Raw genomic sequence first — 26,423 nt, forward strand, 5'->3', positions numbered from 1 at the left:
GCTGGTGCAGTTCTCTCCTGCCCTCCCCTTGGGTATGCAAGTCAGGGGTGGCTCCAGGTTTGAGGGGCCCTCACCTATGATGGATGCTTGCCTCTGTCAGCTGGCCCTAGCAGGCTTACCTGGCTGAAGTGGCAGTACTTTAGTAGGTCTAGGCACCCATTAATTTTCCCACAATGCCTCAGTGTTACTAAGTATGTGAAAGAGACAGAGGGATAGCTTTTTTTATATTAAAAAAAAATGAAATGGGGGAAGAGGAGGAATCTTAATTAGGAGTCAACAAGGGGAGGGGCTTTGTTAAAAATAATCACTTGACCCTCAGGTGTCTCATACCAGTCCTTATTTTATGAGTAGGCACTGTTTTTTCCCTTTTGCTTTTAAAGCGACCAGGTCATGGACCTTATAAAGGTGTAATTCACAAGGCCAAAAGCGATCTCCAGCCCACGAAGAATTCTGTGAACTAACCATCTGATTGATTTGGCAGCAGGGGGAAGCAATTTCTAGCGATTGACAGGGATCCATCTATCCCCCCCCCCAGTTCACTTTAGTGCACACATGAAAATAGGCCTGCAATAAAGGAGTAATCGGATGATGCCTTCATTGTACTGCCAGATGTAGCTTCCTTTGAATTTTCTCTTTGTTGCAGGCTGATCTTTAGTCCTTTGAATTAGCAGAATTGGTTGCTTTTAAGCGTAGTGACTGCCATATGCTGGAAGGAAAGCATAGCCGTAAATTGAAGGGACTGCGTGAGCTTTTCTCCCACAATTCAACCAGTAACTATATCAGGAAGGCAAATGGCAGAATTAACTTTGACTAGTGCATCACAATTAACCCAGTTGAAAGGCTGATGACCTATCAATTGAAGAGTTTGAATCAGTTGCCAGGTATACAATATAAACCTACGCACTCCATGTAAGTCATAAATGGTTATAAAAGTATTTTAGAGAATAGCAGCAAGCAGTCAAGTGTGCAAGTACATTTGTGGCAATACATTTGTGTTCAGCCTTCCGCTTTCCAACTATGCAATGAGCAGATCTGTAGGTAGTTTGTTTAGCATATAATAAAAGTCTTCAAAAATGGAAATTCTGAGGGGGGTTATTTTGAGGCAATTTTCACTCAAAATTGAGAGATTACGAAAGGCTTTAAACCATTTTTTTTTTAAAAAAAGCTCTAAATAACTGGGAATGTCTGCAATTGAATTTAATAGCACACAATGTATAATCCTGATTTGTTCTGCACTATTTTTGGTTTGAGGGGGGGAAATAATAAAGATGGAAGAGCGTTTGCATTCTGTGTGATGAAAATAGTGCCACCAAAATCCACAGTGAGTTAAATTTAGCATTACAACCTATTAAGGTGGTATTTACAATTCTGCTGCTAATGTAGGTACTATAGTTTGAAGAATTTTATTGTTTGTTGTTGTATATGCTGAACTAAAATGAATCAATGGGAAGTAGGCACAACCTTTGTTGACCAAGGGGTGGTTATGAGTGAACCATCCCGAAGCCCCAGTGTTACCTGTACCAAGATAAGTGTGGCTTCCTAACCCATAGTACGTGCATTTAGAACAGGGATGTTGAATCTGGTGGGCTCTACATGTTGCTGGACTTCATCTGCCCCTGTCAGTGGTCAGGGATGATGGGAGTTGTAGTTCAACCATAACTAGAGGGCCACCCTTCCAAAATTAACATATTCCAAACCCTGCCAATCTGGATTCCACCAATCCAACTCTGCAAATGGCAGAAAAAACAACATTCGTTTATCTTCTCACACGAAAAGCCAAGAATAAGTCCTCAAGCCCCACCCCACCTCAGTCGTAGGATGGGGAACCCCCAACATAGAACGATACTACATTGCCAACCAAGTGCACCACATAATCACGGCCTAGAATCTACAAATGTGTAAAATCCAATTGCTACATGGAAACAAATGCACTAACTTTGTATACATTTTGTAATGCATGGGATAAGCCCTCAGTCTAGATTCCTGAGAGGGCCCAAGGCTCCTGCCCATTCCATTGCTGTTGACCAGTAAATACCGTATTTTTCCATGTACATGACTAGGGTTTTTTGGGGTTTTTTAACCAAAAAATAAGGTTTTAAATTGGGGCTCATCTTATACATGGGTGTTTTCTTAATACCCAAAATAGGGGGCATCTTATACATGGGGGTGTCTTATACACAGAAAAATACAGTAGGTTGTTTCACTTCTTATTATGGCAAGTATTTTGCAGCCTGCTTTCATTGGGATTATTTAGTTCACCTACAGTCAAACTCCTGCTCTTGTTTCTGAACTGGAATGATTGCTGTGGGCAGAAGCAGATTTAGGGCAGTATGACTGGTTCTGCTGCACTGGGTGCTGAGCCTGGGGGGTGCTGCCGGGCATTGCAACTATGGTGTAGTGAATTGAGCAGAGTGCAAGGCAAGAGGCAGGAGGGCACCAAATTTTGCCTTTGCACAGAGCGCTGCTGAAATTTGAAAGTCTGCTCCTGCTGTAGGGTTAAAGAGTCAACCTCTTGTTTGGGATGCAGAATCCTCTGCAAGTTTATTTGGTTGTTTCTTCCTTCCTACTAATTTGGGCTGAAATTTAGGTTCCAGAGGGGCTATCTGCTGGGGAAGAAGATAAATACTCTTGTGACACCTTAACTAGTGCATTTCCTGTGCTATAAGTGTTCATAGGCCAGAGTCTGCTGGGGTTCTGACCTGTGATAGCTTGTGTGACAAGCAATTGGATTGTCCTTAATTGGTGCTAGAAGAGTCAAACTTAACTGTAAGACTCAGACATATCTTAGATAGTTTTAAAGGGGGAGTCGATAAATGCATATCAGTGGCTATTAGTAACTATAGTTACATTCTACTTGCAGTTACTGGGTGTCAACAGTGAAAGAGGGCTATTATCTTCATGTTCGTCTTGTGAGCTTCCTGAAAGCATTTAGTTGGCCACTTTGGGATGCAGGATTAGATCGGCCTTTGGTCTTATCAAAAATGATGGTTCTTCTGTTCTCAACTATCTCTGCTGTAGTCTTTAAATTGCATTTCCACAATATTCGTTGGCTTGTTTATAAGAGTAAAACCTGAGACAATTAAGGTTCAGCTACTGCGGGGATCAATATAAACCCAGTAGAATAAACATTAAAAAAACCCAAAACCTCATGATAGAAGGAACAGCTGTGTAGGAACAGAGGCTTTGAAGCACTGTGAGAGAAGCTCAGCTCCCCGAGATTTCTGCTCTTTCATTTGCCAACATAAATAAAAAGCAAAGTGGTGGGGGCTTTAGTAGATTCCATGGCTAAAAATATAGTTTTGACACTGTGTGTGTGTGTGTGTGCATTTGACAACATAAATAATATATTTGTGTGTTTTTTAATCAGCTATTAAAAATATTTGTAAGAGAGAGTTTGAATCTAATCTGTGCTGCAGTAGTACCTTCAAAAAAATATTTAATTAGGTGTTAGTTCCTCTGTTGTTGGTTTTTTGTTGTTGTTGGGCTTTTTGGTTCTTTGTAGGCACAGATGGCAACAGGAAATCTGCTGATGAATATTACTGATACAGAGAAAAGTAACTCATGACAAGTTTCCCCCCTTAATATTTGATTGTTTCCTAGCCATTATAAAACAAACTTTCTGTTGTCAGTTAATACCAAATTAAAGTGTGACGGTCTTGTTATATACCAGTAGTGCTTTTTAATATTTCAGGCTGGCACTGAAATATGAAGTATTTCTACTTTGAAGTAAATTCCATGGAAAATAAGTAAACAGTTTCAGGCAATTTATTGTTATGTATTGGTTTTTTAAGAATATATAAGATGCTGCAACCAGTATATGGGCATCTGTGGTTTGAAAGAGCTTTGATTTTTGCTTGTAGACACAGTCTTTGATGATTTACTGTTGGATTGTGTGAATGCCAACTGTAGATGTAGTCAGGCAAAGCAATCCCAGGCCCTCCAAGTGTCCCTGTTTGCCAGGGACAGTCCCGGATTTACAGAAGCCATCCCAGTTTCTGATTTGATCCTGGAATGTCCCACTTTTTCTTAGGATGTCCCTATTTTCATCAGAGAAATGTTGGAGGGTTTGGTAGGATGCCCCTATTTTCACTGGAGAAATGTTGGAAGGTATGGAGTTATGCGATCCCTGAGCCAACCTTTAGAAGACATCTAAAAGCAGCCCTGTATAGGGAAGTTTTTCAGTGTTTTATTATGTTTTTATATATAAAACATATATGTGGCTGAGGCAAGCCAGACAGATGAGTAGGGTATAAATAAAATAATAGTAATAGTGATAATAGTAATAGTAATAGTAATAGTTATAATGCAATAGGATGTCCCTATTTTCATTATTTGGGACACGGGTGCGCTGTGGGTAAAACCTCAGTGCCTCGAACTTGCCGATCGTATGGTTGGCGGTTCGAATCCCCGCAGCAGGGTGAGCTCCCGTCGTTCGGTCCCAGCTCCTGCCCACCTAGCAGTTCGAAAGCACCCCTAAGTGCAAGTAGATAAATAGGTATCGCTTTATAGCGGGAAGGTAAACAGCGTTTCTGTGCGCTGTGCTGGTGCTGGCTCGCCAGAGCAGCTTCGTCACGCTGCCCATGTGACCCAGAAGTGTCTTCGAACAGCACTGGCTCCCGGCCTCTTAAGCGAGATGAGCACGCAACCCCAGAGTCGGACACGACTGGCCTGGACGGGCAGGGGTACCTTTACCTTTATTTTCATTAGAGAAACGTTGGAAGGTATGCAATCCTAAACCAGGGCCTGGAAAGATTGGTGGTTGGAGCCACTGTAATTTTATCTGCTTAGTTGTTTATGCATGTTTGTATTTTATAGTCAAATTGCAAAAGCTGGTGGCTGATGCAAATATCTATCTATCTAAGTATGAAGTTCTATCCGCTCATGCTAGCCAGGACAATAATGGGGAGAAGGAGGGGCAGAGGGTTAATTATTTATGTATTTATTTTATTAAATATGATATAAAAAATCTCCAAGATGTTTACATAAAAATAAAAATACAACAGCAACATTCAGGAAAATGTCCTGAAAAACTAGATAAAAACAAGATAAAACCCTAAAGCAGCTGTGTAGCACAAATAAAACCGTGCAGTGTACAAAACAAAAACATTAAAAATTAAGACCCAAAGCCCAGGAAAGCTTGGGTATACATAAAAGTTTCAAGGGGCCATTTAAAGGTCATAGCATCTCTGCCTCATGAATTTCCTGAAGGAAGGCAGTGGCTGCAAGGGAACCTGAGAACGCACTTAAATGCCAGTGTTTATTCTTGGAAAAAAAGAAGCGGCTCAAAAGCTTCATGCCTCTGACCCTACAGATAGGAGTGACCGTGACAGAACAGAGTGTCGCACCAGTGAGGGGAATCTATGCCCCAAACTGCCCAATAGCTGTGGTTTCACTTTAAAACTTTTGTGATACATATTAGACATGTAGGACTGCATAGATGTAATTGGCTGTGCTGTTTTCGGAATCCTTATCTGATAGATAGGTTGTCCCCCATTCCTTCCCTCTTATCCTCTAATTCTCATAGCAGCCACTTTTGCTGAATCAGGTGTTGGGATCCAATTTGCTTTGGTCTTGACTTCCAGGTGTGTTGCGATCCCCTGCTCTCCAACATTTGTTGGTTTTAAATCTAGGTTGGTTTGGGCACACTACTGTTTGTGGTTTTATATGAAGTGTAGTTCCCCAACGAGCCCCTTCCAAGACTTTTTAAAAAATTGCATAGATACATTTATGGATTGCTTCTATAACTCTCCTACCATGGTGCCACTGGGTTTTTTGTGACTCACGAAGCTTCGCTGATGAGATTTGGTGATTCCAAAAAGGTTTTGTGCCTCCAAGAGCCCTCAATTATCCTTTGGGAGGTGGGAATAACATTTTGGCCACATCCACTTTTGCGCTCTGGCCATGAGTAGGGCTGGGTGATATCAGGTTTTCAACACTGTGATTCAGCATCAGCTAAACACTGCAATATAGTGATACATTATTATTATTATTATTATTATTATTATTAGAATTTATATACCGCCCTATACTCGGAGGTCTCAGGGCACTTCACAGAACAAAATCTAAAACCACTACTCTCTCTCTCTCTCTCTCTCTCACACACACACACACACAGTATATAATCAAAATAAAAACAACAACTCAATAACATCTAAAAGCCTGGCTAAAATGGAACGTTTTTGCCTGTCGCCTAAAGGTGTTGAAAAGGAAGGAGCACTGGCTCTGGCCCCACGAGGCACCAGGGTGAAGCCGCCCCTGCAGCCACCAGTGCCTGGTGCAGGGAGGAAGGAAGCAGCCTGCTGCTAAGGTGCGGCTGGCCAGCAAGCCCCACCTATGATGCCATTGCAATCTTACCCTCAAACTGATCCTGGACGATGTATTGATACATTGCTGTCAGGGACTGGGCAAAGGAGGAATGGTGGAGACCGCCTCCCCAGCCTGACCCTTCCAGAGAAGAAGGAGACAGTTCAGAATTACAGCAGGGGGTTGAGGGAGGTCACAGCTCAGAGGCAGATGAGGAGAAAAGCTGGGAAATAATGGGAGAGGAGGAGGAGGAGGAGGAGAAGAAGAAGAAGGGGGAAAGACAGCTGACAGACTCAGTGTCTTTAGAAAGCATTCCAGACCCCCCCTCCCAGAATATGGCGGGCATTGAAAATAGGAGAGCAGAGATCTCAAAGGCAAAAGGCATGTTTCAACACCTATAGCGATGACTCATGAGGAAGTGAGAGATGGGGTTTCACTCAGAGCAACACCTTTGCTACAAGAGACTGCATTTCTAAGCCTCTCTCTGTGAATATTGAATAAAAAGCATTGGTGAGAACTTTCCTTGTCTTATCCATTCCTGGCAACCTGCCATGGGAAGTTGGATCCGCTGACCCCTGACAATTGCCCAGTCCTAGCCATGAACACTTTTCTATTTCCACCACAAACACTTAGATGTGTGAAGCTCGGATGTTGCTATGGGACAATCTGTCCACAAAAGGTTATTCACTCCTGTGTTATTATTGTTGTTGTTGTTTGTTTATTAAATTAAGTTTGAACCATCTTTTAGATTTAGGGGAGCTAGTCTCAAGCCCAACGACACATTCTCAAGATGGAGGGGGAGGGAACAGCTGCAGTCGCCTGCGGTTCCTGCGCAATGTTTGCCATCTTGCCAAAGGTTGCAGGCAGCTTTACGTGCAGCAATTGCATGTTGATTGCCCTCCTAAAAGACAAAGTCCAGCAACTGGAGGAACGTGTAGCTACGCTCCAAAGAATTAGAGAGCTGGAGCTCTTCTTGGAAGCAACAGAGCACACCGTCTCCACCAAGGAGGAGACAGGGGACTCCCCTGAGAAGGAGGCTAGTTCACCAACACAGGAGCCCGATATGTGGAGAAACGTGACTCAAAGAAGTAGGAGGCCCAGGGTTCGCTCTGATTGTCTAGAAATACACAATCGCTTTGAGGTCCTCTCCCCTAGCATGGAAGACGAAGAGCAGACTCCATTTGAGGATCTCTCCCTCATTACAGTCGATCACGTATATGAAGATGAGCAGCAAAGTCAGTCCTCAGGGAATGTGCAGGCGACCTTGGAAAGGACCGCTCACGGAAGAACCCTGACCAAACCTCAGAGAAGGCGTGTAGTGGTGATAGGGGATTCCCTACTGAGGGGAACAGAAGCAGTGATCTGTGGGCCTGACAAGATGTCTCGGGAAGTGTGCTGTCTCCCCGGGGCTAAGATCCAAGATGTAACTGAACGACTGCAAGGAATCATAAAACCCACTGACAAATACCCCTTCCTCTTGGTTCATGTGGGAACCAATGACACTGCAAGCAATAGCCTCCAGAAGATCAAAAGAGACTACGAGGCTCTGGGCAGGAAATTGAAGCAATTAAATGCACAAATCGTCATCTCATCTGTCCTCCCAGTTGAACGACGTGGCCCAGGGAGAGAGAGGAAAATAGTGGAAGTAAACAGCTGGCTTCGCAAATGGTGTAAACAGGAACGGTTTGGATTCTTAGATCACGGACTGCAGTTTCTTGAGGATGGACTTCTGGCAAGCGATGGGCTGCACCTCACAACGGTTGGGAGGAATGTTTTTGCCAAAAAACTAAGAAACCTCATCAGGAGGGCTTTAAACTGACTAATGTGGGGGAGGGAGACAGTGCTCCTGAAGGTAGGAGTCTATTAATTGATGAAGATGATCATCCAAATGTCATAGACCAAATGGAGCAAACAGGAAGCAGACCTAGTGGTGGGAGGAAAAAATCCTTAAATAAGAGACACGGGGGAATGACTAATGGACTTCAATGTCTGTACACTAATGCACAAAGCATGGGAAATAAACAAGATGAGCTTGAGCTCTTGGTACAGCAAACTAAATATGACATAATAGGCATCACTGAAACCTGGTGGGATAAGTCCCACGATTGGAATGTAAAAATGGAGGGATACAATCTATTTCAGAGAAACAGACCAGACAAGAAAGGAGGAGGAGTGGCGTTATATGTCAGGGATGTGTATACCTGTGAAGAGATCCAAGATTTAGAACCTCAAAGCCAAAGTGAGAGCATTTGGGTCAAAATTAAGGGAGAGAAGAATAATAGTGACCTCATTGTGGGAGTTTACTATAGATCCCCAAGCCAAACGGAGGACATAGATGATGCCTTCCTGGAACAGATGGCCAAGCATGCAAAAGGAAGGGAGATAGTAGTAATGGGGGACTTCAATTACCCAGATATTTGTTGGATGTCAAACTCAGCCAAGAGCATAAGGTGAAACAGATTCCTCACTGGCCTTGCAGACAACTTCATTGTCCAGAAAGTGGGAGAAGCAACAAGAGGAACAGCCATTTTAGATCTGGTCCTAACCAATGTCGATGACCTGGTTAATGGGGTAGAAGTGGAAGGATCATTAGGTGCAAGTGATCATGCTCTTCTGAAGTTTACTATACAACGGAAAGGAGCAGCCAAGCATACTAGGACTCAATTTCTTGACTTTAAGAAAGCCGACTTCATAAAACTTAGGGAAGTGCTGGGTGAGATCCCATGGACAGTAATACTAAAAGGAAAGGGAGTTCATGATGGCTGGGAGTTTGTTAAGAGGGAGATAGTAAAAGCACAACTTCAGGCAATACCAATGAGACGGAAACATGGAAGGTGCCTAAAGAAGCCAGGGTGGCTATCTAAAGAACTTTTAACTGAGTTAAGATTAAAAAAGGATGTGTACAAAAAATGGAAAAGGGGGGAAACCACCAAAGAGGAATTCAAACAAATAGCCAGCACGTGTAGACACAAAGTCAGAAAAGCTAAAGCACAGAATGAACTCAGGCTTGCTAGAGAGGTTAAAAGCAACAAAAAAGGCTTCTATGGGTATGTTCGTAGCAAAAGGAAGAACAAAGAAACAGTGGGGTCACTCAGAGGAGAAGATGGTGAAATGCAAACAGGGGACACAGAAAGGGCTGAACTCCTCAATGCCTTCTTTGCCTCGGTCTTCTCCAATAAAGAAAACAATGCCCGACCTGAAGAATTTGGAGGAAATGATTCAGCAGAGGAAACACAGCCCAGAATAACTAAGGAGATAGTACAAGAATACTTGGCTAGTTTAGATGTATTCAAGTCTCCAGGGCCAGATGAACTGCATCCAAGAGTATTAAAAGAACTGGCAGATGTGATCTCAGAACCACTGGCAGTCATCTTTGAGAATTCCTGGAGAACAGGCGAAGTCCCGGCAGACTGGAGGAGGGCAAATGTTGTCCCTATTTTCAAAAAGGGGAAAAGAGAGGACCCAAATAATTACCGCCCAGTCAGTCTAACATCAATACCAGGGAAGATTCTGGAGCAGATCATTAAGCAGACAATCTGTGAGCACCTAGAAAGGAATGCTGTGATCACCAATAGTCAGCATGGATTTCTGAAAAATAAGTCATGTCAGACTAACCTGATCTCATTTTTTGACAGAATTACAAGCCTGGTAGATGAAGGGAACGCAGTGGATGTAGTCTACCTTGATTTCAGCAAGGCATTTGACAAGGTGCCCCATGATATTCTTGTAAAGAAGCTGGTAAAATGCGGTCTTGACTATGCTACCACTCAGTGGATTTGTAACTGGCTGACTGACCGGACCCAAAGGGTGCTCATCAATGGTTCCTCTTCATCCTGGAGAAGAGTGACTAGTGGGGTGCCACAGGGTTCTGTCTTGGGCCCGGTCTTATTCAACATCTTTATCAACGACTTGGATGATGGACTCAAGGGCATCCTGATCAAATTTGCAGATGACACCAAACTGGGAGGGGTGGCTAACACCCCAGAAGACAGGATCACACTTCAAAACGACCTTGACAGATTAGAGAACTGGGCCAAAACAAACAAGATGAATTTTAACAGGGAGAAATGTAAAGTATTGCACTTGGGCAAAAAAAATGAGAGGCACAAATACAAGATGGGTGACACCTGGCTTGAGAGCAGTACATGTGAAAAGGATCTAGGAGTCTTGGTTGACCACAAACTTAACATGAGCCAACAGTGTGACGCAGCAGCTAAAAAAGCCAATGCAATTCTGGGCTGCATCAATAGGAGTATAGCATCTAGATCAAGGGAAGTTATAGTGCCACTGTATTCTGCTCTGGTCAGACCTCACCTGGAGTACTGTGTCCAGTTCTGGGCACCACAGTTCAAGAAGGACACTGACAAACTAGAACGTGTACAGAGGAGGGCAACCAAAATGGTCAAAGGCCTGGAAACAATGCCTTATGAGGATCGGCTAAGGGAGCTGGGCATGTTTAGCCTGGAGAAGAGGAGGTTAAGGGGTGATATGATAGCCATGTTCAAATATATAAAAGGATGTCACATAGAGGAGGGAGAAAGGTTGTTTTCTGCTGCTCCAGAGAAGCGGACACGGAGCAATGGATACAAACTACAAGAAAGAAGATTCCACCTAAACATTAGGAAGAACTTCCTGACAGTAAGAGCTGTTCGACAGTGGAATTTGCTGCCAAGGAGTGTGGTGAAGTCTCCTTCTTTGGAGGTCTTTAAGCAGAGGCTTGACAACCATATGTCAGGAGTGCTCTGATGGTGTTTCCTGCTTGGCAGGGGGTTGGACTCGATGACCCTTGTGGTCTCTTCCAACTCTATGATTCTATGATTCTATGATTCTATGAAATTTATATACCACCCTATATCTGGGGGTCTCAGGGCGGTTCACAGAATATTGTATGTGTTACATTGTATGTGATTGTAATGTTGTTACACACCACCCTGCAATGATAAATGAAGGGCACTTGGAAAATATCTGCAGTAATATTTTCCCTCTAGGTAACAGTGTTGTGTGCTACCACACACTGAACATGAGAGCACCATTGCATAGTGCTGTGCCATCATAATGTCCCAACATTATAATGGCAATGCAGTGCCACACGTGACTTTGCCTTGCATCGCAGGCAATGTTCTACCCGAACCTAAATATCCCTGCGCTCATTGAATCAGGCTGAAAGACAAGTTTTTAAAAAGGCAGTCAAATCCTGCAATTCTCTAAGGCATTAAGCTAAATGCTCGATGTAAACAGCTTAATGGCATCATCAGGAGCTGCTTACCAACATCATTATGGAAAGATTTAAAAATGACTGTCAGGTCTATATTATAGCACAGTAAATAAGGAAAAGTCAGTGTTAAAGACTGTTGATTCTAAGAGGTAGGATCAGGAAAGGGCATGCCTAGATAAAACATCAGTCAATTGCTTTTACTAAATACCAGCCAAGCATGATTTCCAACAGAAGGTGCACAATCCTATGCAAAACACTGATTAAAAAAGCTTAATCAAGTAAGCTGAGATGACAAACAAGAGCAGCTGTAAAGCAAAGATTGTACATATCTGCTATGAACACAGGAATAGTAATAACTGTCTAGAAATTACAAGCAGCAAATCTAATAAAAATCTGACTGTGTGGCAGTGTGGGGGGAAAAACCCGTTTCTTTTTATGAGAAGCTGGACTTCTTTAAATACATAGCTTAATTGTGGGTCATTCTGTGAATATGTAAGGCAAAGGTACATTTTAATGAGTAGCCAGCAACTTAATTCATGTAAGCAGGCAACAAAAAGGCATTGTGTCTAACATTGTAGGCAAGAACTTTGTAGGAATGTTTACAACGCAACTCAGATGAAGTGGATTTTAATCCAGTGTTTCCCATGTTGAAATCTAACATTCTTCCCATCAGACCAGATTGGTTCTCAACCTGAACAGCTTAGGCTGATATCATAACAGGGGGGTGCTCAATAAAGAGTGACCTTTGGACGGGCAATATAAGTTGACTTTGGGAATATAGTTCTTCGCCATCTGACATCCAATTTGCTGTGTGGTTACAGAATTCCCACTTCCTGAAATCCATCACAAGTGGGAATTCAGGGAATCGTATATGGTACAGTGGTACATAGAACATGGTGGCTCTCTGCTGTTAAAAACCTATTTGATCCCATGGAGGGTTCCACCACTAGAATAATAAGAGAGACCAGTTTCCTTATCGCTAGCAGATCCTGTGAACTTCCCATACTGTTCTGAAGGGCTTCCTAACCCTCTGTTTGGGGAGTCCTCAGAGAGAAGGGGGGATTTCTGGAATTTTCTCCCTCGCTGTTCCACTGAGAGATGCTGGGTCAAAGAGACTTGTGTCGACTCAGTGTATGACTTTTGTCATACAACCTATGATCAGCCACTGCAAAAACAGCTTCATAATATTATGGTGTCATCCTATGATATCTCTTATAATCCTACAAAGCTGTAGCATTTGATAATACATACGCCATCATAACCATGGAGAGAATACTCTATAATGTATACTAGAATCCACTTCCTAGAAAATAGTTGATTTTGTGGGAGCTCCTACAAAACCTGTACTGATAATAAATTACTGTATTTTAAGCTTTTCCTAATGAGAAAGAGCAATGACCTGCTGAAGAATTTTAGATTGCCTTTGTAGAGTGTGTTTTGAAAAATAGATGTTGTGGTCCTTCGTGGAAGTGCATGAAATGCTAATTTTCTATTTTCACTGAGTACAGATTTGACTGTGCCCTTTGTGCCTTTCAAGAACAACAAACATGAATCAACGTGCGCTGTGTAATTTTGAAGTACTCTGCTTCCTCTGATAGATCATAGTTATGCACAAAGGGAGCCTAAGTTTTGTTTTTGTTTTTTTGCATTCAGCCATTACAGTGGTACCTCAGCTTACAGATGCTTCAAGTTACAGACTGCGCTAACCCAGAAATAGTACCTCAGGTTAAGAACTTTGCTTCAGGATGAGAACAGAAATCACACGGCGGCAGCGGGAGGCCCCATTAGCTAAAGTGGTACCTCAGGTTAAGAACAGTTTCAGGGACCTCTAGAATGAATTAAGTTCTTAACCCGAGGTACCACTGTATAAGCTAACACAATTAGTACAGTGACATTTCCAAGCTTTACGAGAAAACAATATATGATCTCCTCTTTTCTCTCTCTCTCATTATCTTGTACATCAGATTGCACACCTCCGGCATTATAGGCTCCACCGTTTCCTAGTCCGATCAAACACAGAAGACTGCTTACTAAACAGATCACTGGATTTCTGAGATATACAACTGGGGTACATCTGAACCAGCAATCTTGTCCCAGTTCATTCACCCTGTGCTGTGTCTCTCACTGCTTTGGAGCTAATTTCCACATTTCCTGCATTATATATCTGCTTTTTACCTTTCCCTGCCACTAAGGATTTTTTAATGTTATTTTTAAAAACCATCAAGTACTGCTCTTGCACAATCACACCTACTGTACTGTAAAAAGAATAGGTTCATTGTGCTGCAAAAGTGGGTAAGGGATTTGATGATGAAATTGATCCTGGTATGGTGAGGTTGTTTTACATTTGTCTTCTAAAATAAATTAGCGCAAACACACACACACACAAGTGTCTCTAGATTAATGGGTGCAATTGAACAAATTCACATTAAAAAACAAAACAGAATCTGATTACTTTTTTGATCATGAAAGCCGAGCAGGACAAAGGCCAAGAAGAGGTCCAATGAAATGCTAGCTTTTGGCTTGTATTCAAGGTAGTGTTAAGTAATTGTCTCATCTCTACAATGGCGATAATGGTCCCATCTCTACAATGGCGATATTGGGAGGGCATGGGGAGAGAAGATGGGGGGAAGTCCCATTGCACAAGCAAAAATCCTTGTGCTGACAGGACAAGAGAGTTGGATACTGTCCAATGCACTGCAAGGGAACCTGAACAAGCAGAATGAGAAGAGTAAAGGATAATATATTTCATTAGGAAGGAATATCATGATGAAGAATATCATGCCAATAGCAGTTGTAGGTTGAACAAAAAGTTGCTGTTATAGGTGCCTACTTATTGCTAATTAACTAAATTACCACGTTAAAAAGTGTGGTTTCACTCGCCCCCCAACACACACACACACACACAGTGGTAGAAGCCAGAACAAATTGTTGGAATGACAATGATCACATTCTTTTTGTCCAAACAAGACCACCATGTTATTGTTTGGTATGTTGTGACAATGTCAAGTACTTTCTTTGATGTACCAGCATCCGCAAATGACTGTCCTTCATGAGCATCAGAAAATGAATTTGATTCCTCTAATGCAAAAGGTAATTGGATTTTTTTCTTTATTGAATGCATCTCTTTAATGACTACGACTGTGTCGGCCAATTTAACTGCAAGTGACCTGACACTGATCTGATGATAGGACTTAAAATAAATGCTTCAGCTACGAGATGAAAAAGATCAGCTGTTTGATAGTTTGGGTGTGTGGGCAGAATATTTCCTATCTTTTTACCACTCTTGAATAATATCCCCTACTTGAATATCATTCTTTTAAAGCATACAATTGAAATAATTGATCATTCAGTAGCAGATTGCATCCTTCTAGCATGTATAATAAGTAATTTCCAGAAAGTGCCTTGGAGACAACACTTTGAAAATTGAATAAAATTCAACCAGCAATAAACTTGCTTCTTGCAAGTGCTTATTACGATTCAGTGTATTCCTGGAACTGAAGGCACAATCCACCAAGCCCTGCTGCTTTTGTAGTCTGTAATTATATCAGCGGAGCTTGCATGGGGATCAATAATACTAAGTGGAATGAGTTAATTTTTTAAAGGCTACACCTCTGTTGTTAAGTGTTGTGTCCCCCCCCCCCAATATATGTTAACAATAGACCCAGTGCCAAACAACTTGAGAACAACCTTAAATATTTCAGTATATAATGTCATATGTCCCACTAAGGCTATGGGTCAGATTTTATTTTTTAAAAAAAATTCAGGACCTGCCTGCTTATATAAACTTTTCATCCAGAAATGGAATGCCTTTAGCATCAATTCACAGCCTTGTTTTTATGAGAGTACAATCGCCAGTGACTTGTGTCTAAAAATGTCTCATGGTGAGATTTGCTCATTTGTAAGAGTATTACACTTATGCCAGTGTACCATAGACTGAGCTGGGTAGTGCCAATGGAAAATATCAACGTCTTCGCTGCTGTACCACAGGATTATGTTCAAGGCAATTCACTACTGTCATCTTTTGGGACATCAGTGGGGAATTTATAGCTCTCCAGGTGTTATTGGACTCTAGTTCTTATTAGCCTCAGCCACCATGATCAAGGACCAAGGACAATAGCCATTGTACTACAACTGTTAAGATTCCTGCTCCGTGATTGCAGTCATGAGATTGTTGTCCATCACATGACAACATTCCACAGTGTGGGAAGTGACAGAGACAGGATGTTTGTGTTACTGTTTTCCGTGAAGCGGGACTATTGTCATTTGTTCTTTCCTCTGCTGTCTGATGAGAAAGAGGAAGGAGCTAAGTCAGAATGCTCCGAGTGTATTATATGTAAATAAACGTAGGTTAGCCAAAATGCTGTGCTACTGAGTTTTGTTACACAAACTGAGAATACTCTGCAGATCCCTAAGCGTGCTAATGCCTTTTGGCATCAGTCGCTGTGATGTTCGGGCTGAAGAAAGCTTTTGAAGCTCCCAAACGATCAACCAAAAGGGAGAGATGCTCCTAACAACAACAACCTTTGGAGGACCACAGGTGTTTTGGATAGCTAAGGCATCTAATCCACCTTGTTCCATGAACCTCAAAGCAGTTTACAAGGGTTCTATATTAGGAACACCCTGTGTGTGGGACCAACTCAGAACTACATCTATGCAACCTTGGGTTCCTTGATCTAGGTAGGATCTAAATATAAATTGGTAAGTATGTTTAATCTGTAAGCTGCCTTGAGTCCTATCAGGGGAAAAGGCTGGGTATAATTAAATATATAACAATAACAACAAAAAACGCAAGTAAATTCCTGAGAATTCAGGTTTACTTCTGGGTGGTTGTTCCACCGTGCAAGTTCTCTTCAACTACTTCAGTCACCACATTCTATATGCACAATGTCATGAATGTTTGTAGACCACACATTCTCTAGGGCAGTAACTGGGGAAACTCCTGGCCATATGGAGTGGACCATTCCCACCAGTCCCACGCCTGACATTATAAGACATCAGCTCTGGGAAAGTTCAGGATGCTTGCAAAGGAAAAATCAGGAACGCACTGATTCTTTCTTTGCAGCCAAAATTTAACATTTTTAAAAAATTGGGCACCTTTTTCTGTTGCTCTGCATGGCTACAGTAAGATGCATTAAATTTAGAAAGCACCAGCTGCGAGGGGAAGAAATGTTTCCCTTGCAGCTGCGGCTTGGATTCAATCAATTCAGGCTGGGGTTGCAAAGGAAGAATGACTTGAATTCAAGCTGTGCATGCAAAGGAAGCCTTTTTCTATTTGAACGCTAAACCACGTCAGGAGATTGAGGGGCAGGTGAGCCCACAAAGGGTTAGGCACTTCTGGATCCAGCCCTCTGGTCAGATCCAGCCTGCCACCTCAGCTCCAGGTTGTACTCCTCAGCTTGCCAGTTGTAGCTGGTTTTATAATGCTACACTCATTGAATCAAAGCATTAATTTATTTCTTCCCAAAGAGATAAACATCAAATGTCCAGGCAATTTCAAAGCAAAACATTTCTGACCTGTAGTTCATCATTGATGGAAGTAGGCCGAAGCTGTTCTAAAAATTAAAAAGCACTTTGGAATACCGACACTTGCCACGTTTTACACGCACGTGGGTTTCTTCTCCACAGGTCACGACATCAGCACCATAGACAGCGCTTCCCTTCTCTGTGAATCCCTAATACTGCAAGGGAGTGCAATTTTGAGAGAGAACCTGGTGGCTGAAGAGGGAGAGAGGGTGTCAAGTTAGGAAGTCTTGGACAGTCACATGTCTCTATCCGAGAGAGCAACATTGCCTTGTTGGATTTTAAACATTGGCTATTCCTGGTAAACCACTGAGCCTAGGGCTTGCCGATCAGAAGGTTGGCGGTTTAGTCATGCTGGCCAAATGGCCCAGAAGCTGTATGCTGGCTCCCTCGGCCCGTAAAGCAAGATGAGTTCCGCAACCCCAGAGTCGTCCGTGACTGGACCTAATGGTCCAGTCCTTTACCTTTATTCCTGTGATTTTCAGTTGCTAAATGCAGTGGTACCTCAGTTTTCGAACGTATCCGTTGATGAACATTTCAGAACTCACACGCTGTGAACCCAGAAGTAAATGATTCCGTTTTTGAATGCGCCTCAGAAGTTGAACGGCTTCCGCTGAGTGTATATGTTATCTTTCTCAATTGTCTCTATTATATTTGCAGACCACACTTTGCGCCTTGGTTTTCGAACGTTTCAGAACTCTAACAGTCTTCCGGAACAGATTATGTTTGAAAACCAAGGTACCACTGTAGAAGTAGAAATTACATTCCGCTGATTTTTGGAGAGGTATTTTCTGTGATCTGGCTGTTTTATTATCTGAATCTATCTGTAGCCTTTTCTGTGAGCTCTCTCTCTCTCTCTCTCTCTCTCTCTCTCTCTCCAACTCCATCTCTCTCTGTCCCAGAGTGAACTATATCATTAACTGCCTGGGCCCAGAGGACTTTGCAAAAGGGTCTGCAGATCAAGGGATGCTTCTGTGTGGCTGTCAACTAGAGCTGTGTTCTCAAGAGCTATTTAATGCTATAAATACTTCTTCTTAGGCCAGAAATATTTACTTTCAAAGCATGGTATAGAAGAATAAGAAATTTGGCTAACTGATTGCTGTTGAATGGTCTAGCCATCCAGCTGATACTAAGTGTTCTTAGAACAAAGGAAAAGTACAGAGACATTCCTACTTGTTCTCAGCGCACACAGTTCTATATTTGACATTTATTAGTCATGCCTTCACTGTAGAAATAAGTCATGCTCTCAAGGACTCCTTCAGGTCTGCGCAAGGACTTGCCAGCATGCACCAGAACTTGGGCTTTGTTTTCTGTCAGCTATTGCTCATTCTGCAGCACTGGTTGGTGCTTCTGAAGTTGCTCCAAGTTGTGGAGGTATCTCCTCAGGCAGCACAATGGGGTGCTTTTGAAACGAGGGAGCTTAATAATCTTGCGGTCTACCGAAAGTTTGCTGCGTGAACTTCCCATGTAGCCACCCAGTAATAAGCGCTAATAGCTTCAGTTAACTTTGCAGGCTTTGTGCAAGCAAATATTCCTCATTAATTTCAACAGGGCAAATTAGTGTAGTTTTCTGAGAGTACATGTGGATGGGAATACATCATAGCCTAACAGAGAAAACATGTTTTACATGCAAAAAGACCTAGGTTAAATCCCTCCCATTCCCTTGTAGGGCTGGGAAAGATTCCAGTCTGGAGAGGCACTGCCAGTGAGTGTTGACAGCACTGGGGTAGATGGACTAATGGTCCCTGAGGCAGCTTCCTATGTTCATATGCTGCTATGGATGGAGGGGATATTCAAATAGGTTTGTACTTAATGCCAAACCTCCCTAATTTGCATTTTCCAAAACACTATGTGAACCAAAACAGCCGTTCTTAGAAATTTCCACTTCTTCCATTTTTGCAGGGCAGTTTGCCAGCCATGTGTACAAGAATGCATATATTAGGGGGAAGGGTGCATAGCAAATGCATGCATTGACATACAAAAAGGCAGCGCATTAGAGATAAGCACTTTGCAAAAAGGCGTATAGTTGAAAAATGGCGCGTGCACACGCACGTACACACACAAAGGTGCATATTCGAAATCTGCTCGTGATTTTTTTGAAATACATTTTTAAAATTGCAATGTGATGTGGAAGTGTGAAGAACAGAAATTGAGACTGGGGGGGGGGGGTGAGAAACCCAGAGAAACCAAAACTGAGAGATTGACCATCCCTGTATGCCGCTGAATATTTCTGGGAGATGGTGAGCTAGAAGATATATCATAGCTACCAAGTACATGCAACCATGGTTAGCTTCAACTTTCAGGCATGGTAGTAGCCTTACTCTTCATCTACATGGTTTGCCCGCCTTCATTAACTCAGTTTTCTTCCCCTGCCATGTTTTATAATTAATTTCAGTCAGCAATGATAGTGCCATTGCGCTTGCCTGTCAGCATTGTTCTTAGTGGGGAAGATTCAAGTGGGCATTGCTTTGGGTGGCAGACAGTTATGGTGGAAACCTATCCCCAAACTGTTCTTTAAGCTTAAGGGCAGCGGGAGACTACAGGAGAATCAAGGCAGTGTAAATTGTTTAAGGTTCACTGTCAGCTGAAGTTAGACTCAGATAGTCTGAGATAAAAGCAGACGTGCCTCTTTAGATCTCATAACACAGCGAGTGCTTTATGAGCTACAGATGCCTGATTCATTACATTATTAATATATGCTTAAATGCTACAGATACTTGAACACGTTTTCCCCACGTCCAACAGAACATGGAGTCCTTAGAATCATCCAGCAGCTAGAATTTCAAAACTGAAAAGGTGAATGTATTTATCTGCAAGTTAACTCCACTTTTTTTCTTTTTGCAAAAGGAGTTGCTTTCATCATTTTACACTTAAGAATGCAATCCTATGCGTGTCAACTCAGAAACAAGTCTCACTGAGCTCAATAGGATTTACTCCCAGGAAGTATATAGCAGATTGCAGACAGAGTCTCATGTTTATAACCCTGAACTCTGGCCCAGAAGAGTGGGCTATTTCATGCTCATTAATTTACAATGTCAAAACAAGTTGTCTCTCATCTTATGGCTTTTGAGCATTCTAAGGATGAGGCAATCAAATAGGATTGGCTAATATTGATTCTTGTTTCTAATTCCTCTCCCCTTTTTTCTTAAATAACCATAAATTGGGAGCTGATTAACAGATGGTCTGTTGAAATATACAGATTAAAAATTAATACTAGCTTTTTCATCCCCCACATTTTTTTTTAAAGGAGAAAACATTGTGTGGGTTTCTTTCTTTTTTGCTCTGCTTAATTTTCACTGGCATTAATAATGGAAAGCAGATCACAGGTGGCATATGGTCTTCTTTATGGAGGACTCTCAGGCTTCACTTGCTTGGACTACAGTGTTGTGTACCAAGCCAGAATTTCTTTAGATGCCACTTCCTAGTTAGATTGGAACAGAATTGTGTGTGTCTTCATGGTCATATGTGGCAAATCAGTCATCTTGAATTTAGATGGCCTTCCAACAGTCTGAAGTAATGCAAACTCCAATTGTGGCATTTCTGCTGCAGTCTGTAGTTGGGAATCAAAGCCCACTTTGATGTTTTGAGTTACTAGAACCTTGCTTGTACATAGCACATTGATTGTAAGAGGGCTATTCTCTTCCGAAATGATGGACCCAGAATCTGGATTTCTTAGGCTTCTTTTCCATAGTAACTGCCTAGAATTGTCGTATCATAGATCTTGATATTTTTAGATGGGTTTTTATGAATATTTTAGATCACTTGAATCAATCTTTAACATCCTTCTCTGCCTTCTTTGTTCATGCAATTAAGGAGAAGAACAATAGAACTATAGTCACCATGACATCCAAAGAATTTTGCCATTCCTTAGGGCCTGTTGCAGCAAACTTTTAAAGTCACATATCATTCTGCATTCACCATAGAACTGTAGAGTTGGAAGTCTGGCCCCCTGCAATCCAGGAAACTAAAGTATGGCAAAGGATTTTTTTAAAGCATTCAAAACTCCATTTTCTTGCTATGCAGAAACATGTCCTCAAACAGCCCCATAATTTCCTGCGTGTCAAAGGCACTTTAAAATGCTTTTTGAAAACCTGTCCTTAGAGATAGAGACCTGGTTCATACAGTAGGAGCAATGGCATATAACCTCCATGGCAAGACTTAGCGGGCCCTGAAATATTTTGGTGGAACCAAATAACACAGCTGCGGAAATGTCGAGGCAGCGGCAGTTGCTCATTCTCTAAGCTGGATGGCAGGCTTTATAGTTTCTCTGCGAAAGCAAATGTGGCCAAAGTTTTCTTGTGAAAGAGGCTCAGGGATTATTCTCTCAGTGGTGGGAAAATTCAAAGGACTGCAGAACAGGGAACTTAAAAGGTCCTCTCTCCACAGAGAAGCATTCACAGAGAATTACAACAGTGGACCCATGTTGATCTCTACAGAGATCAAAAGAAAGGGAATCGATAGGTGCGCCATGAAAGGAAACCCCACGCTTTCAATGAATTCCATTTTTCAGCCATTGCTTCTATTCTTTTTGATCTCGGTTGATTAGGTGCTACCCCTCCGCTGTGCCGCTGTGCTTGGTGACACAGTTAGTCAAATGGTAATCAAGCCTTCTCACTCTGCCAGTTCATTGGTTGGGGGCCAGTAACCCTTTCTCTAGTGGTCATCCATTCAAAATTGGACAACAGCACCAGGTCACAACAAGCGCAGGTTTCATTGCTGCTTCGGCCCATCTTCTAGGAACCACTTCACAGGCCGCTTACTTCCACTCCACATGCCAAATGGGATATCATTTGTTCACTTATAGTGCCAGCAGCAATAGCAACAACTCGTGGCCAAGTTTTGCTTCATTCAAATCCAAATGGATCCTGGTTAAACAACCATGGAATTGCAGAGTTGGAAGGGATCCTGAGGATCATCTAGTCCTGGCATTGGCAAACTCGGCCCTCCAGATGTTTTGGGACTAATTCTCCCATCACCCCTAGCTAACAGAACCAATGGTCAGGGATGATGGGAGTTGTAGTCCCAAAACATCTGAAGGGCCGAGTTTGCCTATTCCTGATCTAGTGCAACCCCCTGCAATGCAGGAATATGCAGCTGTCCCATACAGGGATCAAACCTGCAACCTTGGCATTATCAGCACCATGCTCTAGCCCACTGAGCTATCCAGACGGTTGTAACCTATAGAAGCATGTAGCTAAAGATAAATCATAATCAGTGTAGCTCTCCTATTCAGATTTTCAAAGAACAGGGAATCTCCAGTTTCAAGGAGCAGAAAGCATGGGATGACTGGAGAAAGAGAGAAAGTGTGTGTGGGGGGGGGGTTACACCCTTTGAAAGGACAACAACAACAACAACAACAACAACAACAATTTATTACTTATACCCCGCCCATCTGGCTGGGTTTCCCCAGCCACTCTGGGCTGCTTCCAACAGGAGATTAAAAATACATTAAAATATCAGTCATTAAAAAAAAACTTCCCTAAACAGGGCTGACTTCAGATGTATTCTAAACGTCAGGTTGTTTATTCCTTTGACATCCCATGGGAGGGCGTTCCACAGGTCAGGAGCCACTACTGAGAAGGCCCTCTGCCTGGTTACCTGTAACTTTGCTTCTCGGAGTGAAGAAACTGCCAGAAGGCCCTTGGTGCTGGACCTCAGTGTCTGGGCCAAACAATGGGGGTGGAGACGCTTTTTCAGTTATACTGGGCCGAGGCCATTTAGGGCTTTAAAGGTCAGCACCAACACTTCGAATTGTGCTCGGAAACATACTGGGAGCCAATGTAGGTTTTTCAAGACCAGTGTTATGTGGTCTCGGTGGCTACTCCCAGTCATCAGGCTAGCTGCCGCATTCTGGATTAATTGAAGTTTCCAGGTCACCTTCAAAGGTAGCCCCGCATAGAGCTCATTGCAGTAGTCCAAGCGGGAGATAACTAGAGCATGCACCACTCTGGCGACACAGTCCGCAGGCAGGTAGGCAGCTGCCCTAGACACAGAATTGACCTGTACCTCCATGGACAGCTGTGAGTCCAAACTGACTCCCACCTGCACAGTTGCCCCATTCAGGACCAGGGAGTCCTCCACACCTGCCCGCCCCCTGTACCCCCCAAAACAGTACTTCTGTCTTGTCAGGATTCAACCTCCATCTGTCAGCTGCCATCCATCCTCCAATCGCCTCCAGGCACTCACACAGGACCTTCACCACCTTCACTGGTTCTAATTTGAAAGAGAGGTAGAGCTGGGTATCATCTGCATACTGATGAACATCCAGCCCAAACCCCCTGATGATCTCTCCTAGCGGCTTCATATAGATTTTGGAATATAGAACAAAACCACCCCCACTCTCCGTTATTTTCAAAGGAATGTGAAGGAGACTGAGACAATTTGGAATGTAATCTAACTAGAAAGTTAACTGATTATAAATTTTCAGCTGAAAGGAGGAAAGATATCTGCCAGCTTCAAGGTCAGAGGTTTTCCTATTAATCATTGGCAGTTTGGAATCAGACCGTTCTTCCTAGGTTGGAAAAAAAAATGGTGAGGACAGTTTATTTGTTGGAACAGAGGGGTCTCTAACAAGCTCTTCAATCATGGAACGAAGTGACGCAGAGGTTTTTGGAAAACTGTGACACAACCACTTCCCCCGAGTCATGATGGGAAATATCATCATGGAGAAAAAATTATCACGCACAGGAAAGAACAATGATTACAGACTAAGTGCCTTACTTGAAACTTTGTACATTCCTTAATATATTAACATGAATTGAAACCATAAGATTGTAGCCATTGTACAAAGTATTATTATCTCGAAGGGAATGTAATTGAAATTATTAAGATTTTGAAATGCAGAAAATAAAAACAAAAACAAAGAGGGAGCCATCAAATCTAGCACGTGAGGAGGCCACTTTAGCTAAATTGTATAATTTGGTATATTAATAATTGGTTTTAATAATTGGATAAAATTAATTGGAATAGTTATAATGAGGCTGTTATTGGAACGATATTGGAAAGTCAATAATTTTTTTTTTTTTAATGGAAGTGTGGGATGGCAGCAATTGGAGGAGAATGGTGCGTAGACAAGGAGGGATTAAAGGAGACACAAGGGTTTCACAGCACACATTAAGCTGAGATATGGGCAGGTCCTCATTCGTGAGTAAGCCCCATTTACCTCTCTGGGACTTATTTATGAGTGAATCCACATAGCATTGGCCTGCTTAATTGCATGTGCAACATTGTCCCCTGGCTTGGGTCATTTTTGATGAATCGTTTGGAATCACTGGAATACATTACAGTGGTACTTCAGATTAAGTACTTCATTCATTCCAGAGGTCCGTACTTAACCTAGTGGGCATGAGCCAGGACAGCACACAAGTCAAACAACAGACTCCAGGCCAGAGTTACCCAAACTGTGTGTCGTGACACATTACAGTGGTACCTCGGGTTAAGTACTTAATTCGTTCCGGAGGTCCGTACTTAACCTGAAACTGTTCTTGACCTGAAGCACCACTTTAGCTAATGGGACCTCCCGCTGCCACCACTGCATGATTTCTGTTCTCATCCTGAAGCAAAGTTCTTAACCTGAAGCACTATTTCTGGGTTAGCGGATTCTTTAACCTGGAGCATATGTAACCTGAAGCATATGTAACCTGAGGTACCACTGTACAAACTCTTTCTCTCCCTCTCCCTCTCCCTCTCTCTCTCTGTGTATGACTGTAACTGAACTACCTCAGGTTGAACTAGTCTCTTTGTCTCTTTCTTCACTCCAGGTCACAGATATGATGCTTCAAGACAAGCCTTATCCATACTGGGGAAAGTCTGCCAGAGCTTTCTGGAAAAGGGGGAACATCAGGATCATTTTATTCTGGTAGGAAATAACCACAGTTCAATTATTGCAAATGGTTGTCTGTGTGCTTGTACAGAACATACCATGTAAATATATAATTCTGAACCACTTCCAAGGGTTGTAGCGCAAAACATCTGGAGGGTATCAGGTTGAGGGAAGCTGAGATAGATCCTTGGTCTGATCCTGCGTGTCTTTTCTTATCAGAATCAAATCAATAAATGTTCTGCTGTGTTTTACCATGACATAAAGTTTCCTTAATCTATTTTTACCTTGAAATAATTTGCCACAAATGTCTTGAATGTTAAATTGGATTAAGTGTAAGCAAGGCATCATTTCATCTTCAAAAATAAGCTGATCTAATGGGGATTTTTAAAATATAAAGGGTGACATAAGTGCCTTCATTTTTTGCTGTGGGCAATGAAATAAAATTGCCTTAGGCAACACCGCTCATTAAATAAAGACATTATTTATGGGATACATGCCAGGCATTCAATAACAGAGTTCTTAATAAGCAGAGTGAAAAAGAAAGATAGGCAAATAAGTAACGTTCAAAATTATAACAAAGTATTGTGACCACTTAAAGACACGTGGTTGTAGAGGGGGATATATAAACAGGAAATGGAAAAAATACAGACTGTGACAATTATATTATAGTTTAACCATATATAAAATAGCTACAGTGACCATTCACAAAGCAGTGTTGATGAGAACACAAATATCTTGGTAAGCTATTTAGCTCTTATACTGGGGTAATAACTCATTGGGTGATGCCTAATGTTAGATATACTTGGCGTAGACTCACTAAGATGACTAAATGACTGAACAGAAGTGACGTTATTTATTAGTTATTATGTTCATGTCCCAACGTTCCTCTAAGAAGCTCCGGGTGGTATGCACACTTCTCCATCCCATTTTACCCTCACAATAACACTGAGAGATGACAATTGGCCCAAGGTCACCCAGAGAGTTTTACAACTAAGCAGGGACAATAATAATAATAATAATAATAATAATAATAATAATAATATTTCTTTCTTTCTTTCTTTCTTTCTTTCTTTCTTTCTTTCTTTCTTTCTTTCTACCCTGCCAAGCTGACTGGGTTTCCTCAGCCACTCTGGGTGGCTTCCAACAAAATATTAAAATACAATAGTCCTTCAGATATTAAAAGCTTCCCTAAACAGGGCTGCCTTCAGATGTCTTCTAAAAGTCTGGTAGTTGTTTTTTCCTTTGACATCTGGTGGGAGGGTGTTGCACAGGGCGGGTGCCACTACCAAAAAGGCCCTCTGTCTGGTTCCCTGTAACTTCGCGTCTCACAGTGAGGGAACTGCCAGAAGGCCCTCCGCGCTGGACCCCAGTGTCCGGGCAGAACAATGGGGGTGGAGACCCTCCGTTAGGTATACTGGACCGAGGATTTGAACTTTAGATTCCCGGGTCCTATTCTAGCACCCCAATCATTATTCCACCCTAGCTTTCTTAAGCCCATTGATTTAAATGGGTCTGCAGTAATGGGAAATAGGTCCAAACTGGGAATTAACCATAACCTAGACA

The 26,423-nt window shown here is 42.3% G+C and overlaps 1 protein-coding gene across 1 annotated transcript in view; it reads left to right on the top strand.

Annotated features, from left to right (window-relative positions):
- The window catches only part of TMEM117 (transmembrane protein 117), a 206,723-nt gene that overhangs the window by 106,238 nt on the left and 74,062 nt on the right, over positions 1-26,423 (top strand). Inside the window, exon 5 of the mRNA XM_083399846.1 lies at positions 24,799-24,896. Within this exon, the coding sequence (XP_083255972.1) occupies positions 24,799-24,896 (98 nt within the window). The remainder of the gene's footprint in view (positions 1-24,798; positions 24,897-26,423) is intronic.

Source organism: Podarcis tiliguerta (assembly GCF_965153285.1).
Source record: "Podarcis tiliguerta genome assembly, chromosome: 10".
Classification (NCBI taxonomy): Eukaryota; Metazoa; Chordata; class Lepidosauria; order Squamata; family Lacertidae; genus Podarcis; species Podarcis tiliguerta.